The sequence below is a fragment of the Salmo salar genome, chromosome ssa09 (assembly GCF_905237065.1).
Source record: "Salmo salar chromosome ssa09, Ssal_v3.1, whole genome shotgun sequence".
NCBI classification, from domain to species: Eukaryota; Metazoa; Chordata; class Actinopteri; order Salmoniformes; family Salmonidae; genus Salmo; species Salmo salar.
The window spans coordinates 121,252,098-121,270,662 of NC_059450.1; the positions used below are offsets into that span (position 1 = coordinate 121,252,098).

General features: G+C 42.9%; 1 protein-coding gene across 3 annotated transcripts in view; it reads left to right on the top strand.

Annotated features, from left to right (window-relative positions):
* LOC106612642 (limbic system-associated membrane protein) overlaps positions 1-18,565 on the top strand; it is a 1,101,661-nt gene that overhangs the window by 1,062,449 nt on the left and 20,647 nt on the right. For all 3 annotated transcript variants that reach the window (XM_014213996.2, XM_014213995.2, XM_014213994.2), the window contains one exon: positions 14,604-14,729. In XM_014213996.2, the coding sequence (XP_014069471.1) occupies positions 14,604-14,729 (126 nt within the window). The remainder of the gene's footprint in view (positions 1-14,603; positions 14,730-18,565) is intronic.

The following is an 18,565-nucleotide window of genomic DNA, read 5'->3' on the forward strand; positions in this document are numbered from 1 at the left end:
TTTACATGGTAGGGGGAAACTCACCTCATCCACCATCAATGTGTAGCAACCACCTCAGTGATGCATGGCGAGGAGGTGAGGAGTGATGCAGTGCATTCAGAAAGTATTCAGACCCCTTGACTTTTTCCACATTTTGTTATGTTACAGCCTTATTCTAAAATTGATTAAATTGTATTTTTTCCTCATCAATCTACACATGATACCCCATAATGACAAAGCAAAAACTGTTTTAGATTTTTTTTGCAATTTTATAAAAAATGAAAAAATGAAATATCACATTTACATAAGTATTCAGACCCTTTACTTAGTACCTTGTTGAAGCACCTTTGGCAGCGATTACAGCCTCAAGTCTTCTTATGATGCTACGTATGATGCTACAAGCTTGGCACACCTGTATTTGAGGGAGTTTATCCCATTCTTCTCTGCAGATCCTCTCAAGTTCTGTCAGGTTGGATGGTGAGCGTCGCTGCACAGCTATTTTCAGATTTCTCCAGAGATGTTCGATCGGGTTCAAGGCTCTGACTGGGCCACTCCAGGACATTGAGACTTGTCCCGAGGCCACTCCTGCGTTGTCTTGGCTGTGTGCTTAGGGTCGTTGTCCTGTTGGAAGGTGAACCTTCACCCCAGTCTGAGGTCCTGAGCGCTTTGGAGCAGGTTTTCATCAAGGATATCTCTGTACTTTGCTCCGTTCATCTTTCCCTTGATCCTAACTAGTCTCCCAGTCCCTGCCGCTGAAAAACCTCCCCACAGCATGATGCTGCCACCACCATGCTTCACCGTAGCGATGGTGCCAAGTTTCCTTCAGAAGTGACACTTGGCATTCAGGCCAAGGAGTTCAATCTTGGTTTCATCAGACCAGAGAATCTGGTTTGTCATGGTATGAGAGTCCTTTAGGTGCCTTTTGGCAAACTCCAAGTGGGCTGTCATGTGCCTTTTACTGCGGATTGGTTTCGGTCTGGCCACTCTACCAGAAAGTTCTGATTGGTGGAGTGCTACATAGATGGTTGTCATTCTGGAAGGTTCTCCCGTCTCCACAGAGGAACTCTGCAGTTCTGTCAGAGTGACCATTGGGGTCTTGGTCACCTCCCTGACCAAGGCCCTTCTCCCCCTTATTGCTCAGTTTTGCCGGGCAGCCAGCTCTAGGAAGAGTCTTGGTGGTTCCAAACTTCTTCCATTTAAAATTATGGAGGCCACTGTGTTCTTGGGGACCTTCAATGCTGCAGACATTTTTGGTACCCTTCCCCAGGTCTGTGCCTCGACACAATCCTGTCTCGGAGCTCTACGGACAATTCCTTTTGACCTCATGGCTTGTTTTTTTTCTCTGACATGCACTGTCAACTGTGGGACCGTATATAGAAAGGTGTGTGCCTTTCCAAATCATGTCCAATCAATTAAATTTACCACAGGTGGACTCCAATCAAGTTGTAGAAACATCTCAAGGATGATCAATGGAAACAGGATGCACCTGAGCTCATTTTCGAGTTTCATAGCAAAGGGTCTGAAAACTTGTAGATAAGGTATTTCTGTTTTAATTTTTTTGACATTTGCATACATTTATAAAAAACTATTTTTGCTTTGTCATTATGGGGTATTGTGCAGATTGATGAGGGGAAAAAATATTTCATCCATTTTAGAATAAGGCTGTAACATAACAAAATGTGGAAAAGGAAGGGGTCTGAATACTTTCTGAATGCACTACATATGCCAATTAGGAATGAGGGGGATGATTAAGTGGCCATGATGAAATGTGGCCAGGTTGGGAATTTATCCATGACTGGGGTGAACACCCCTACTCTTACAATAAGTACCATGGGATTTTCAATGACCACAGAGAGTCAGGACACCCATTTTAATGTCCCATCCGAAAGACTGCACCCTACGCAGGGAAATGTCCCCAAATGTAATCAGGGTTTGAAATGATTATGTTTTAGTTAAATATTATATCTGTTTAGGCTTCTTGCGGTCAATTTGCTATGTAAAAAACATTTGCTTTATATGTTCCGGCACCCCGACCATCCGCTCAAGAATAAATTGTCCCGCAGCTGAATCTAGTTGATGATCCCTGCCCTACTTGTTTACCAAATAGCTCAGATCCAAGATTTGAACTCATTTGTGTTTTCTTTACTATCACCATATGAATATCCATTAGCAACCTCAGCTGTCTTTCAATGCATCAGATTGTCGTTATTTGGCTAAGGATTAAGACAAAGTCCACACACCACATTTTGAGTCAATCAAAGTGGCAGTTCATGAAAGGAATTGATTTGGTCATAAAAACTGTTCTCGCGCTAACACCAATTCCATGTTCACAATGATGAGAGATAAGTGTAGTTTCATCTCAATCACCATCATAAAGGATCTGCATTGTTATTCCTTTATCGCCGATCAATACAGAAGTGATCCACAATGGCTTTGTCCACATTTAGCCCCGTCTCACAATGGTGTGGTATTTAATGGCGTGAACCGAGACGCTTACTAAGGAGATTGTGAAGGCAGTGTGTCACTCTAAAGAGCAGCGGAGAGGGAGGGAGGGGGGGGGGGGGGCGGGTGTAAGAGGTTCTACTTTAAAGTCTACATAAGGAGGAGGAACTGACCTTCACCAATTATCATGGGACAATCGAAACCTTTCAGTGGTTCTTCAGGAAGCCATCTCCCCCACCCACCTTTCCTTGCTGAAAAAGCTCCTTATTGCCGGGGCCATTGTCAGACATATTGTGTTACTAGTCTTTCTGGGGGTGGCTTTAACGGTACAGCTGCCAAGTGGATCGGTGGCTGTTCCCAGCCGCCAACCCACCCCCCTGGAAAAGAATGTCTGTCTTCTCCATGCCCATTATTTTAGCGATTGTATGTGAGGAAGAGAATGCCACAACTGCACATATTGTCTGTCACCTTTGACCCCCATAACGAAACGGACTCCTTGATGTTTTATGAAGGAAACTATTTAGTATTCCGTTTTCTTCTTGGCTAACTTGGCTGAAACCATGGGAAAAAAAGGCATCTCCTTTAATCTTTTTTATGCTCTGCAGAAGAGGCGCCTTATGCATTTAAATGGTGGCCATCCCACGGACACACGTGACTTCAGACTCATGAATAGGGCTTCAGGTGTAGGGCTGCCATGTTTCAGAGGATAAGTAGAGGTCTGTCCCATCATTCCTAGAGAGCCTCTCCTTTTTCCACTTTTCAAGACTCTGTAATATAGATGGTCAACATCTTTACATGTTATGTATTGAAAATGGAGTGCTGATCTGGCCACATGCTCTCTGTCTCACCTGGCAACTGGTCTGAAAATATCCTCTCCCCAGCTATGCTTTAATAGAATCCTGTCACCTATGTCAGTCTGTCTTATCCCTACAATATTCCTCAGGTCAGCAGTACGCTCGTTTTGGGCACTCTGCCGCTCAACACAGGTCGTTCACACTGTTAGGGCCTTGCTCCCACTCTTATTGCCAACTGTGAAAGAGCTGGCCAATGGTCCAATCTCAGGACTGAAAAGACTTAGGCCCCAGAACTGTGAATAGCTTGTCCTGTCAATTATTCCCTCCTACAACCCAATAGTAGCATTTTGTTGAAGGGATCTGTGCTATTATTGGATTAGTTGACTGATCCTGACCATTGATTCTGCTCATTCAGATATACATCTCCCTTCAGCCCATCACATGCACTTTGAGATCATTTTTGTTTAATGAAAAGCGCTTTACAAATGTAACATATTACTATTATTATTATCACTACAGACGATTAACTTTATTTGAAATTAACAAAATAAGGATTATTCCCCTCCCCACTCAGACCACTCCAAGACAGTCCTAGCTAAATTCTTGCTTAAGAAATTGCTCATTGCTAAGAAGCTATTTTTGTTTCATTTTGACCATTTTCTATTGAAAACAATCACAGTAGGTCTCCCGAGTGGCGCAGCGGTCTAAGGCACTGCATCGCAGTGTTGCAGCATCACTACAGCCTGGGGTTTTGCCAGGGGGGCTTTACTTGTCTCATCGAGCTCTAGCGACTCCTTGTGGCGGGCCGGGCACCTACAGGCTGACTTCAGTCATCAGTTGAACGGTGTTTCCTCTGACACATTTGTGCAGCTTGCTTCCGGGTTCAGAAGCGTGGCTTGGCGGGTCATGTTTCGGAGGATGCATGACTCGACCTTCGCCTCTCCCGAGCCTTTTGGGGAGTTGCAGCGATGAGAAAAGATCAGAATCATGAAATTGGGGAGAAAAATGTGGTAAAAATGTGGATTTGATATTGATATAAAAATGGCTGCATTGGACCTTTAACATTCATTGCCTCCTACGTGCCAAGCATAATTGTCACTCCAAAATACCCGTTTTGTTGACAGCACAAAATGTTGAAAGGATCACATTGTTTTGAACTTAACATTCACTTTTGCAGTCATAATCACATGCACAAAATGGGGTTAAGTGATGAATACTAATGATCAGTTATGAAAGCTTTTAGTTTTAACATGTTTATTGCATTAATGCTGAAGGTCAGAAATACAGTATTACCTATAGATGTAGGATCTTAATTTGATCCCTCTTTTGTTACTGAGAATGTTCCTGCACATCAGGAAATGCAAAGTTGTACTCTATTTGAGTTTTAACGTTTGTCATTTCCACTTTGCCCTAACGAAAAATGTATCAACCCCTAAGAAAATCCATTCATTATAATCCACATAATTATTCACATTTCCTGTTGCTGCAGGGCTATTTTCCTGCTGTAGCAAACTGACTCAAATTAAGATCCTACATCTGTAGAATATTACCAGAAAACAGTCTTGTGACTAGCATCCAAAGCATATCCAAATATAGTAGACTAGAGCTTAGACTCAGCAATGGCACATGGCAGCTGTTATTAGTTTGTGTTTCATTGGCATGTTAGGCACATCGCCGTATATTTTTTATAAATGTGTTAGTTGAATGCACACACTCAAATAGTTCTCCGTTCTCCAGCTGTCTAGAGGGCAATTTTGTTTGGCCATAAAGCTGATATAACATTTCCACATTAAAGTCCTCAAGATGTGTGTTCACTGTACATTCCCTATTATAACCTGTAGACAGCAGTACAGTTCTTTGGTTGCTCTAAACACTGAGTCTGACACACTGACACAATATGACGAGTGCAAATCTACAAACTCCTTCTGGAATATACACTGAGTGTACAAAACATTAGGAACATGCTCTTCCCATGACAGACTGGTCAGGTGAATCCAGGTGAAAGCTGTGATCCCTTATTGATGTCACCTGTTAAATCCACTTCAATCAGTGTAGATGAAGGGGAGGAGACAGGTTAAAGAAGGATTTGTAAGCCTTGAGACATGGATTGTGTATGTGTGCCAATTTAGAGGGTGAAGTGACTTTGAACAGGGTATGGTAGTAGGTGCAAGTGGCACTGGTTTGTGTCAAGAACAGCAATGCTACTCGATTTTTCATGCTCAGCAGTGTCCCGTGTGTATCAAGAATGGTCCATCACCCAAAGGACATCCAGCCAACTTCACCCAACTGTGGGAAGCATTGGAGTCAACATGGGCCAGCATCCCTGTGGAACGCTTTTAACACCTTGTAGAGACCATGCCCCGACAAATTGACGTTTTCCTGAGGGCAAAAGGGGGTGCAACTCAATATTAGAGAGCATGTTAAAGGTTTTCCAGGAGTTGTTGTTCTGCCAATATTGTAAACACTCAAGATAATATGTTGTTCCTTTTGGTCTTCAGAGAAATGTTACTGATAACATTTCCCTCCCTCCCGCCCTCTCTCTCCCCTCCCTCCCTCTCTCTCCCCTCCCTCCCTCTCTCTCGCTTCCTCCCCCTCCCTCTCCCCCCTTCCCTCCCTCCCTCTCTCTCCCTTCCCTCCCTCTCTCCCCCTTCTCCCTCCCTCCCTCCCTCCCTCCCTCCTCCCTCCCTCTCCCCTCTCTCCCCCTCTCTCCCCCTCTCGCTCCCTCCCCCCTTTCCTCCCTCTCTCTCCCTCCCCCTCCCTCCCGTCGTCTCTCTCCCCCTCCCTCTCTCTCCCCCTCCCTCCCTCCCTCTCCCTCCCTCCCCCTCCCTCTCTCTCTCCCCCTCCCTCCCTCTCCCTCCCTCTCTCCCCCTCCCTCTCTCTCCCCCTCCCTCCCTCCCTCTCTCTCTCCGTCTCTCCCTCTCTCTCTCTCCCTCTCTCTCTCTCTCCGTCTCTCCCTCTCTCTCGCCGTCTCTCCCTCTCTCTCTCCGTCTCTCCCTCTCTCTCTCCCCCTCCCTCTCTCTCTCCCCCTCTCTCTCTCTCTCCTTCTCTTCCTCCCTCTCTTTCTCCTCCCTCCCTCCCTCCCTCCCTCCCTCCCTCCCTCCCTCCCCCTCCCTCCCTCCCTCCCTCTCCATCTCTCCCTCTCCCCCTCCCTCTCTCTCCCCTGTCTCTCTCCTTCTCTTCCTCCCTCTCTCTCTCTCTCTCCCTCTCTCTTTCTCCCCCTCCCTCTCTCTCTCCCCCTCTCTCTCTCCTTCTCTTCCTCCCTCTCTTTCTCTGTAGATATAGACCATCACCATTGTACTTGGTTATTCTGCCATTAGGTGCAGTATGTTAGAAATTATCTCTGCATTTATGATATCACAGTCTTTTATGATTTATACATAGAAGTGAGTGCTGTTGTAAACGACATGCAACTAGCTATTATTACAATACTATACCTCAAAAGATGTTGTACAATTATTTCATGGAGAGGCTTTCGATGTGCTGGTACATAGTGTCCGTGGTTGTTATTTCTCCTTTGAGCTGAAGTGCACCACTTGGTAAGTATGTATGCCTAAGGCTTTACAGAGAGGAGTAGGCTAGTCCATCAGTTAAGGCAGTCAACCAAAGCAGCTTGGATGTGACTTAGTTAGTTCAGATAGATTTGACACTGGGAGGTTTTCAGATATTTCCCTGGCCTCCCCACTACCACAGCTGTTCATATCTAACAGTCAGAGTATATGAAGCTCAAGCCAGGCTAATAGTCTGGATAGAAACATCAGTCACTCAGTCAATACCATTGGGTCTGGTTGATTCTGGTTCAACTTGATTCTTGTTCCATCAAGTTGAAATGGAAATAGAAGAGAACCGCATACTAACCAAGAACTGCATTGTTCTTGTTTGATAATCAAGTGCAACTTAGAGTCTGGTGGTCCAATCAATCCTGCTTAAGCAGTGTTTATGCAGTCTTTCTTTACAGATTGCTGCCCTGGCTTTCTCATGTCTTATTCTGAGAATTGGAAAACATTAGTTTAGCTATTTTATTTGCCCACTGGGTAAAAAAAGGTATGTTTTTGCTGTTGCGTAAATATTGCAGTGCATGTTTGTTCGCATGAAATTTTAAAAATGCTTACATCGTAACGCAACAGCGGTCCCTTACCTTGCTCAACACGTAAGCACAAACCAAACACAAAAAGCAAAACAGTTTGATAGGCATGGGATATTCAATTAAACCTAAAGTGAAGGAAAGGAATGCTTCCATCAGTAACATGGGTTCAATACTGTAAGCACAAACCGTTTGAAAGAAATGTGATATTCAATTGAACGAAACCTTCAACAGAGGAAGGGAGTGTAAAAGATGGCTTTCAAAGTGGTACCAATAGAATGGGTGTGAAAACTGAGGTCCCCCCTCATTGCATTGATCCCAAGCCTTCTAAGCTATTACCATTATAGTGGCAAGACAGTCTATCAATCAGACTCTAAATTGAATAAAAGGACCTTGATCCCATTGCTTGTTTAGTCCAAGTGGCTGTAAAGTAAAGGGGTCCAAAGGGCTCATCTCTGGAGAGACAAGTTAATAGTCTTGCCCTCCCATCACAGCCTGTACTTTACCTAATCCAACATTATTTTACAGAACGGAGAGCAATCAAGGAATATTGATTACCTGCTCTGATTGCTGGTTTGAGTGCCAGCTTCCACGTTCTTAGTGCTTTTAGCTGTAGATGAATTGAGCCAAAGGGCCAGGTGAGCCTTGCTTCAATCAAGACATGCTACCCGATGTTGTAGGTGGAACTGCGTTAGAGCTCTCAAATCCACAAGCGGCTCCAGGCATTATAGCAACCTATTGTGGACATTGCATTGGCTGCACAGAGTTGCGTAGTAAGAAATCCCACACAGCCGTGTTTACAAATTCAAATACTGGAATGTGTGATGTAATCTACATCTCAATTGGACTGATAGAAATCCTCATTATTTAGCTTAATGTTTTATTTATTTATTTGAGTGTTGTTTTTTTCTATATATCCTACACTTTCTCGGTCTGAACTTCTAACGCGAGTGGGACGGGTGTGGCTTCGTGACAATGAAAACATGAGCATCCGCTCATCGATTTGACAGCTCTAACGCAGTTACACCTCCAACATATCGGGCACGATCCACAGCTAAGGCAACTGTGTGTCATCAATTGACAAAATGCTATAACATATGATGTGGTTAGCTGATACTTAAAATGCCTAACCAGGGGTTGTAAGATCTGTCAGGCATCAGAAACATCCAAGCAGTGGAACGACTATCGTCTAAATAAAAGCAATGATCTGCGGAACTGATTAAATCTAGAAGATGGTTTGTGATAGGTCTTTTCATTTCTGTCTTATCAACAGTGATAGGAATCTACAGAGTATCTTCTGAACACACCTTTTCTCTAGTTTCCACTTGAGCTGGGTTGGATGGAGGATTGTCTGTTAGAGTGGCAATTTACGATAATTTCACAGATGTTCACATTGACCAATAAGATTACATGACGATTAGCTTATTTAAATATAGATTCACTCGATATTCAGTCAATATTCTCAAGTACATCTTTCAAAGGGTTATAGCCTCAGTTCAACTTGGATTGTACTTCGTTTGTAAGGTGCCCTCCTGATGTTATTGACATATTTTCCATAGGTTATTAAGATAATTGATCCTAATGGTCAATGCTAAAGGTAACTGTTTGCTAGTCTAGGGAAATAGCTGTAATTCTACGAAGTCCTTCTCCAGAAAGAACTTTAAGCCATACAGATAAGGGGTGAACTAAAGCTCTGCTCTATAGAAAGTCCCATGAGGAATTGGCTGCACGACTGAGAGCTCAAGAGAGAAGGAAGGATTGTTAAACCCAAGTTCATATAAAAAGGAAAGGTCACTGCCAAGAGTCTCTCCTCCAGCCAGCTGTTGTCTTCTCCTCTCTTTGTTTTCTTATCATCTCGTTCCGTTTTATAAGGCACTAAATCATGATATGTGTTGAATACAAATTGAATCTAGGGTTTTTGGCACACCATCCTGAACGATGCGGATGATCGCCAAGGTAAAAGTACATATTGCCCTGAACTGGCAGTAAATTTATTTGAGTTCACTTGAGATAAGAATTATAGCTTGAAGAACTTCTAAAAAGCAACAATTTTTCACAAGTTGAAGTTCTGCTCTTTGGGCGCCAATGCATTTCTCTATGCTGGGGCTTTGGTTGGCTTGTTAGAGATTCTGCCACTACCTTTTCCCTTCCTATTGTTTTCTCCTTTCAACACAAACACCAATTATTTGTTTGTATGATTTATGAGTCTCTGCCCTTGTGGAAACCTCTCTGCCCTCCAATGGAACATCTCTAAAGAAAAAAAACTACATTTGAATTCATCAGGGATTTGCCCTCAAGTAGAGCTTAATCTGGCCAGCAGGAACTACCTCCAAATGTTTCTCCACGTCCACAGAAAGCCTTGCTCCAAAGGGTCTTCAATGAGCATTAGTCTATTTGATATCCTCTCTTTCCTTTGAAAGTTCAGAGAGAGCTTTAGTTTAGATCATGGAGTGCTGCTGGCTATGATTATGTTGGTGGAGCAACAGCTCCAGAATTCCTGCCAGAAGTGCACAATGAAAGGGGTCGAGGCACCAACTGCGCGGTGGCTCTGTGCACTGCAGTATCCTGTTAAAAGTGTGCCATCTCTTTCAGCTCTGCAGTGGCAGCCTGAGAGACGCCCGCCGCTGCAGAGGAAACCCACCCCGAGGTCTCTGATTAAACATGTTGGCATCGCTTCTGTGTTTGTTATTATGAGGAAACTGGCAAAATCCAGAGTTTGTTCGTATTAAGTGAAATACAAATTTGTCATAGTGGTAACTCACATTGACACCATGAAGAATTCAAAGGGACTAGGATCAATGAGTCACATAGGTTTAGGAATATTGAAAGTAAGCAACAATAAGTATATGCTTACAAAAACAGACAAACTAACAATGAGTCAGATCACAAGGATCTACTTCCCTGTAACAATATTGTTCTAATGACAGAATCTGTTAAGAGGATTTTCTAATTAACATTTTGATTAATTGCGTCTTTTCCCATTTCAATGCTGCCTTACTCAAGCAGACTCCCAATGACGGTGTTCAAGAGAGTACTCATGTTTGTGTGTGTTATGTCCTTTGGGCTTGTCAAAAAAGAGTGTAGGCTTATGCATAAACACTTTCCTTCCCTATGACCTTAGCGGTCCCAATTCTGAAGACGCCCACTAAATTGATGGTTGCCTCTCCTTTAAAGCCCTTGAATGGACAAGATTGCCGGGCTGTCATTCTCACTGTTTCCGGCGGTAACAGATTGCCTCTTTGGGTCAAGGTTTGGGAAGGCGCCCATCAGCCAGTCATGAGCTTGTTTGAGGTGATGTTATTACATTTCAGAGGTGTCACAACATTCCGGAGATTGTTCTGTCTCCTGTGAGAAGTTCCTAGTACAACAGTCTTGTTGCACACCAAGGAAAGTAATTGGCAGCTAGTGCTAAAAGCAGAAGTCAATGCTGCGAGCGCTTTCCGGTGATTATGTTTTAATGATTCAAATTACGGAAACGTAATTGCCTCGAAAACAATTAGGCCTGTGACATCAGTGGTCCAAATGTCATATCTGAAAGTGTCAGGGTGCCGTGGGTGAAGAAACAGAAGGAGCGATCCACAGAGGTCAGTTGGTATGGTAGTAGAGTCATTTAATAAGCTCTGGTGTTACAGGTGTACAATGAAGTATAAACATCTCTGTTTTAACTGGATGTAATTTTATACTGCACTACGATTTTTTATTGATTTGACTATGGAGTACGTAAAAGTGTGGTGCTCTACTTGATAGCAGACTAACCCAAAGACTTCTGTTTCGACTGATCGTATAAGAAAAGGACTTTCAGAAAAGGAAACATAACCAAAACTAAAGAACAGATATATCTTTATGTATAACATTTTGTAGGAAGGCCAACGTTCCTGGCATGATATACCTGCATTTTTTTAATGTTATTAACATTTTACATGAATAGCATGTATACTGAACCAAAATATAAATGCAAAATGCAACAATTTCAAAGATTTTACTGAGTTACAGTTCATTTGAGGAAATCAGTCAATTGCAATAAATTCATTAGGCCCTAAATCTATGGATTTCACATAACTGGGAATACGAATATGCATCTGTTGGTCACAGATACCTTAAAAAAAGAAACGGGCCTCACAATGTGCCTCAGGATCTCATCACGGTATTTCTGGGCATTCAAATTGCCATCAATAAAATGCATTTATGTTTGTTGTCCATAGCTTATGCCTGCCCATACCATAACTCCACTGCCACCATGGGGCACTCTGTTCACAATGGTGATATCAGCAAACGGCTCACCCCCACGACGGCATACACGTGGTCTGTGGTTTTGAGGCCGATTGGAAGTACTGCCAAATTCTCTAAGACGACATTGGTCAAGAAATGTACATTCAATTCTCTGGCTCTGGTGGACATTCCTGCAGTCAGCATGCCAATTGCACGCTCCCTCAAAACTTGTGACATGTCGTATTGTGTTGTGTGACAAAACTGCACATTTTAGGGTGGCATTTTATTGTCCCCAGCACAAGGTGCACCTATGTAATGGGCATGTAATGGGCATGTTGTTTAATCAGCTTCTTGATATGCCACATCTGTCAGGTGGATGGATTATTTTAGCAAAGAAAAAATCCTCATTAACAGGGATGTAAATTCATTTGTTCACAAATAAGCTTTTTGTGTGTATGGAACATTTCTGGGAACTTTTATTTCAGCTCATGAAACATGGGACCAACACTTTACATGTTGCATTTATATTTTTCTTCAGTGTATTTTGAGACATTTCACAATACAGGTATGAGACATTTTGGCTGGGAACACCTGTTGTTTTCGTCCTCTCTCTTTCAACTGGCTAATTTCAGGCATGGTACCTTGAAATAGTTGTACGTGCGTGCATGTGCCAGGCAGAGTGCGATAGTGAGAATCTTAATTGGCTACCAAGCGAATTCTGTTCCATTTTCTGTGTGTCTATCCCTCTCTCTGCAACCATATTCAGCTAAAGATGAGTCATGGCTAGATTAAAAGGCTGTGGCTTGACAGTAAACACATTGATCAGGACATCTATGACACTGGAGGTGCAGCTGGGTTTCTTTATGTCTCTCTGAGGTAAACCATTCTGGGTTCTTTGACCATCGCTACCTCCCTGGTTGTTTTGGCTCGTCAGGAATCCAGGAAAAGCCTGAAGCTAAATGTCAGGTTATATTATCACATGGATACAACAAGCTTCTTCTAATTATGTTGTAGTTTCTCATGCTTCTAAAGCTTTGAAGTTTTATTATCAAAGTTGAAACGAAGGTCAATGTATTTGCGCAATACATTTTCTATCCGTTTTTCACTTTTTTTTAGGATCACTAAGTCTGTGGTATGATAAACTGAGTCGAGATAGGATTATGTTGACGAGTTTGGAGAGAAAAAATATTGAAAATAATTTGAAGTGTGAAAATGCTCAAATAAAATAATTAAGGAAAGAAATGCGTACTTTCTTCTCTCAGCCCGTAGATGAAATCATTGACGTGTTACTTGAAAAGCAAAATAAATATTTCGGTAGAAGATAAAGCTACAGTTGTTCCCACCATCTAACCACGGAACGGCAAAGTATTTCTCTATGCTACGTGTGCAAGATCAACTTTACACAATCCCTTGTACATCGCTGTAGAATCCTGGCCAGCCAGGGAAAGAGTTTTTCAAAGAACTGCCCTTTCAAATACTGTTCCTTGAAGGTTGACCCATGACTAAGATTACAATCCTTGCTGGGAGCTATAGCCACTATGTTGAAATGGTTAAGACTCTTGATTCATTTGACTCATGAACCGCCTAGACTATTTCTGTTTAGAACGCGACAGGGTTATCTGTCTGGGAGCTGTTTCCTCTCAAACAAATTTTTATCTTTGCGACTGGCCTGGTGTGGATTAATGCTCAGGTCCTCATTCAGCCAATCAGAGCATTGATATTTCCAGCCCGCTCCTTTGCGAAAAAGCTATTGAATTCCATGTCACTTCAATCTTTCCCGTATCGAAAACACATCTTCACTTTCTGTGGCCATTTGACTCACGCAATAACTCTGTACGGCTTCATTTAATGTTGTTTGACAATAAAATATCTATGTTGTCAGATGTCATTAAAGTGACAGGCTGTGCTGGCCAAGGAGAGGGAATCTCGATGAGTGTATAAAGCATCAGCTAAGGGACGTTACATGGTCACTATCAGTCTAAAAACAGACCTTTTGGGGGGAGGACAAATCTAGAGGAGCACTGACGTATTGATTAATCCTCTGTCATATCTGACAACATATAGAACATGTTTTCCCTGTTGTCACATATGAAACAGCATGGCAACTACAAGTTTGAGTCACCTTGACAGCAACACGGCTTATTTTAGGTGACATGTGAGAATGCTATAGAACATATTTATTATACCTGAGAATGGTATATGGACATATGCAGTATATGTGCATTTTAAAGCATTGAGCTACTCGTTCAACTTTTACAATAATATGGATTTCTGTTTCTGTATTACTCTCTATGTATTTTGCCCCATTCCTCATTTACAAGTCATTGATAATTCGTTTCTAGCAAAGATATGCGTATACAACACCTCGCCTCCATCCACCCACAGTTTTGAAATTCCCAATGATGTATGTATGCCCACTGTTTTTGCTGACCAATTAGAAAATGGAGTGCACCTCGCTTTCTTAATTTGTTAGAACAGTTTTATCTGAGTTAAACGTTATTCTGTTTTATTTGTTTAGGTACAGAGTAAATCAGAATTGAGAGGTAGAAGGCCGATTAAACATTACATTCAGATGAAAAACGTTCGGCTTTCTTTTAACATCAATCAAAGTCATGCATCCTGTTTCAGTTCATTTCATCTTTTGGTGGATAATGGATTGGGTTGAGCTACAGAAACTGTTTTCCCTTTGAAGTTGCTTCTCAACTTTCCTTTTCACTTGTTGAACTAACATGGCAATACTTTTGCATTCAAACTTTTGCATTCATCTATACTGAAAAATTGACATGTAGCCTATGCCACAGCGACAAACGTATTGTAAAGACTTATGTTCATGCCGCAGCCGTTTGCGTAATGTCTTGCGGCAAGACCTTTCCTGTTGTTGATAATTGCTCATGTTGACATTTGCCATTTTGCCTCACATAATAAAGTAGTATTTGCATATTTCATAAACCATGCACTTCATTCACTGTAATACTACATTGTGGTTGCAATTCTTGCCAAAAAATCCATTACACAGTTCTTAGGAAGACTCAAACCCTACCATAGAAAATGCTTCTACTTACATTAGAATCATTCATATCTGCCACTTTCTCTTACAGTTCCGGCAAACATTTACAAAGTTTCAGAAGACATCACAGCGAACGAAGGCAGCAACGTGACATTGAGTTGTCTAGCCAATGGGAGGCCAGATCCATCAATCACCTGGCGACTGCTCAATCCATCAGGTAAGAGCCAATAAGCACCCAGCAACATTTCATACTTATCAAAGGGCAGCATTTCATCATCGTTGCTTATTGCTATATCTGTGGTCTCAGACATGCAGGGGAGGGATGAGGTTGGGAGAGGGTTCTTGTGTTTAAAATCAAACATGTGGTATTCGTCCTCGTTGCTCCATGTTTTAGGATGATTTTATTTGTAACCCTCCAGTCAATTCTTTAGGTTAGGTTTATTTCAGTTATAGAGGATGCTTATTATTGCTGAGAGAGAGAGAGAGAAAGCGAGAGAGAAAGATGGTAGACCAGAAGAGAGGGCGATGAATGATGTCCCGTTGCTTAATGTTGTCGTCTCCCTGTGGATGTGGTCAACACGGTTGGTTTGCCTTGGTCTCCGAAGGTGCTAATCATCTCATTGAGTTGTGCATGCTCGAGGAACACCTGTAAATGACTGAGGCACACTTGCAGCTTCTCACTCTCCCCCCTTCATTCAGGCACAGAACTGGATGATCTACCAATGCAATGGATTTCAAGTGAAAGCCCTCTAACGATTGCGATAATTAAACCAATATGTTGTTGTGATTGCTCTAAATCGAACCATTACAACCAATTATCACAATAATTATATTTTCCAATACTCCATTTTGAAATGTTAATGTTTTGCTGTCAAACTGCCACTCAAACCTTTGTGGGAGTCCCTCTTAAAAGGGCAACACGGGATTAGTGCTTCCATTTTTGGACTTTAAGTGTAATGAAGTATTGCCAGTGATTCTTTAACAATATAACTTATAAATGCCTTAGTATAACTGTTGGAACCTTTTAGAACACAAAATATATGCTTTTTTTACTACATTGTTTGTAAACAATGTATTTGTAAGCAAACACTGTATAGCTTCAAAACATGGTTAAAACTATCATTTTGATCTCATCGATGGTCTGTCCTTGCATCAATAGCTCTATGATTTTGACAGTGGTTACATTTTTCCAGCCCAATCCCTCAGCTGTTTACCACAACAAGTGGCGGGGTGAAACTGGTTTTTTTTTTTTTTGAATCCCGGATTGCCCCTTTAAATGCTCAATGAACGTTAACGTCTAACAATTTGAATAATGCACAACAAAGAGCAGTGCATTTTCATGCGACCGCATTAGTATTCCACCATAAAGGTGTGCATTTGATAGGTAACAGAATGCTGCCTGGAGGTGTCTACATCGATTAGTGTTCTACTTTGTTCAACAAGGTCGGCTGAGGTGGGATATTCAGAGGTTCCTCACTCATTTTTAGCTGTCGTATTGTTGCCTGATCGTTTGTTACCAAGCAGATAATTGGTTTATAATTGGAATGTTTGCTTCTAAGCAGATGCAATGGAAGGGTAGATGGAGAAATGAAAAAAACGCAGGAGACCCCCCCCCTTTTCCATCAGAGTCACGATTGATATTATTCTTTCTGACTTGTCAGAGGAGTGCCTCTTCGTTATTCTAGCAGAGTATAACAGAGAGCACAACGTTTCGTAACATGACTTAAAATGATGGATGAAAGAACTGCCATTTTCTATTTCAGCTTTCCCTGCACGGTCTGGGATCGCCACTATTCGCTTTCCAGAGTTCCTGACAGAAACCATGACATTAGTCTGTTGTCTCCCTCCCAAATTCTAGCCCTTCACCTATTTTTCCCTTGTGAAAAGATGCAGATACAGGGAAAATGCAGGCCTAGCAATATTATGTACTGTCTATTCAGATATTTGAGAGATTTCCACGTTTTACACACATTAGGATTAGAAGGAAGGCAGTGTCAGCTATTGCATTTTATGCCAATAGTTGTATTCATTGAGGACGTGGGATGTTGTTGTCCCTGATATTGACTGGTAAGCAGAACATTGCTGGACTGTCTGTCTGTTTGTGGGGATGAGATCAATAGAGCAAGGCACACAGCGTCTGTTTGTTCTGGGCCTGTGCTCTGCCTCAGTGTGTCTCCTCCCCACCAGTGTTTATTTCTAAGGTGTAACTGTAAAGGTCACAGGCGGGAGCGGAGGGCACCACACTGAGAATGCTGCGACAAAAGTTGAATTCTTGGTCAAGCAAGGAATCTTTCAGTGCAAGCTTCCCGGACCACCAAAATAGAAGTCAGACAAGTATGAAATATACATGCCCTTTGGTGCTCCTCATATTACACGCTTTGGGCTATGGGAAGCCACTCACAGACATCGGTGGTAAATGGCTTTTTGAGGGAAAAATAGACCGGGGGGGGGTCTATGTTTAAGTATGCAAATAAGAATAAGAGATCTCATTAAATGTGTGATCACTCACATCATTGGATAATTCAAGAGCCGAGCACGGTTAATTAATGTTAAAATATGCATTTGAAGTTCCCACCCCTGACATAATGCCTTTTGGCACTAATTTAATGCTGCAGGGGTATAGCCTGGATCATCCTCCGCTCTACTGATGAGAACTCACACACCTGGACAAGCAGGGATGATGGCTTGCCCCTCCCAACATCCAGACGTATTCTTGCACATGCAATTGTGCCAAATTGGCTTGCATCTTGTGGTGTACTTTGCTGAGGGAAAATGTACTTGATACGATTGGGATGTGTTGTTGTCTCATCTCACTATCTTAAGATGAATGCACTAATTGTAAGTCGCTCTTGATAAGAGTGTCTGCTAAATGACTAAAATGTGAAAATGTTACACACTAGTAAACATCTGGTCAAACCACTTAACCATATGCTCAGACAGGGGTGTTAAAATCAGATTAGATTAAGATTTCTTCTTAAACAACATCCTAGCCATTAAATATTTAACAGTGTCCGCCCCCCCCCCATACTACTCTGAAACCAGCCATGCTCCAGGATGGACTGGCCATAGGACAATTCTGGCAAATACCATACATTTTTTTAAATGATGGGGGACTCAATAGGGAAAAAAGGGCCGGTGTGGGGGACTCAATGGGGAAAAAAGGGCCGGTGTGGGGGACTCAATAGGGAAAAAGGGCCGGTGTGGGGGACTCAATAGGGAAAAAGGGCCGGTGTGGGGGACTCAATGGGGAAAAAGGGCCGGTGTGGGGGACTCAATGGGGAAAAAGGGCCGGTGTGGGGGACTCAATGGGGAAAAAAGGGCCGGTGTGGGGGGACTCAATGGGGAAAAAAGGGCCGGTGTGGGGGGACTCAATGGGGAAAAAAGGGCCGGTGTGGGGGACTCAATGGGGAAAAAAGGGCCGGTGTGGGGAACTCAATGGGGAAAAAAGGGCCGGTGTGGGGGACTCAATGGGGAAAAAAGGGCCGGTGTTAGAGATGCCCGGGCATATTTCTGGTCCCAGTCTGTCCCTGCCATTCTCTATACTATGAGTGACTTGGACTAGGTCTCAATAATACACCACTCATCCCTGTCCACCACAGCTCAGCATGCTACACACTCCAGAGTCCCCACCTCTGTCAGCCCTGAGATTGAAGTAGAGCACTTCCCAGAACTAGGCTCACAATCCCAAGTTCCCTGACTTGCATGTTCATGGAGGGCTCACTGCTCCCCACTGCTCCTCCGTGCAGGAAACAGGCAGTGCCTTGCTGACATTCTTCAGGCTGTCCCTGAGAAGGCTGTGACCTGTGAGATGTGACAGGCCCTTGTCAGGGTGGCTCAGGTTCAGCCCTGGCAGCGGGTGTGAAACATGTAGAGGGCTGCTCGTAGAAGGGGATTAAGTGCTCCCCCCAGGGATCACAGAGAGAGAGCTCCGCATCTGGCACTGCAGCTGATCCCAGACCTGTCCACGGTCACTGGAGGTTTAACCCCTCCACACACACACCACACACACACCATGCGCACCACCCAGCCACACTGAGTAAGAAGAGCCACACT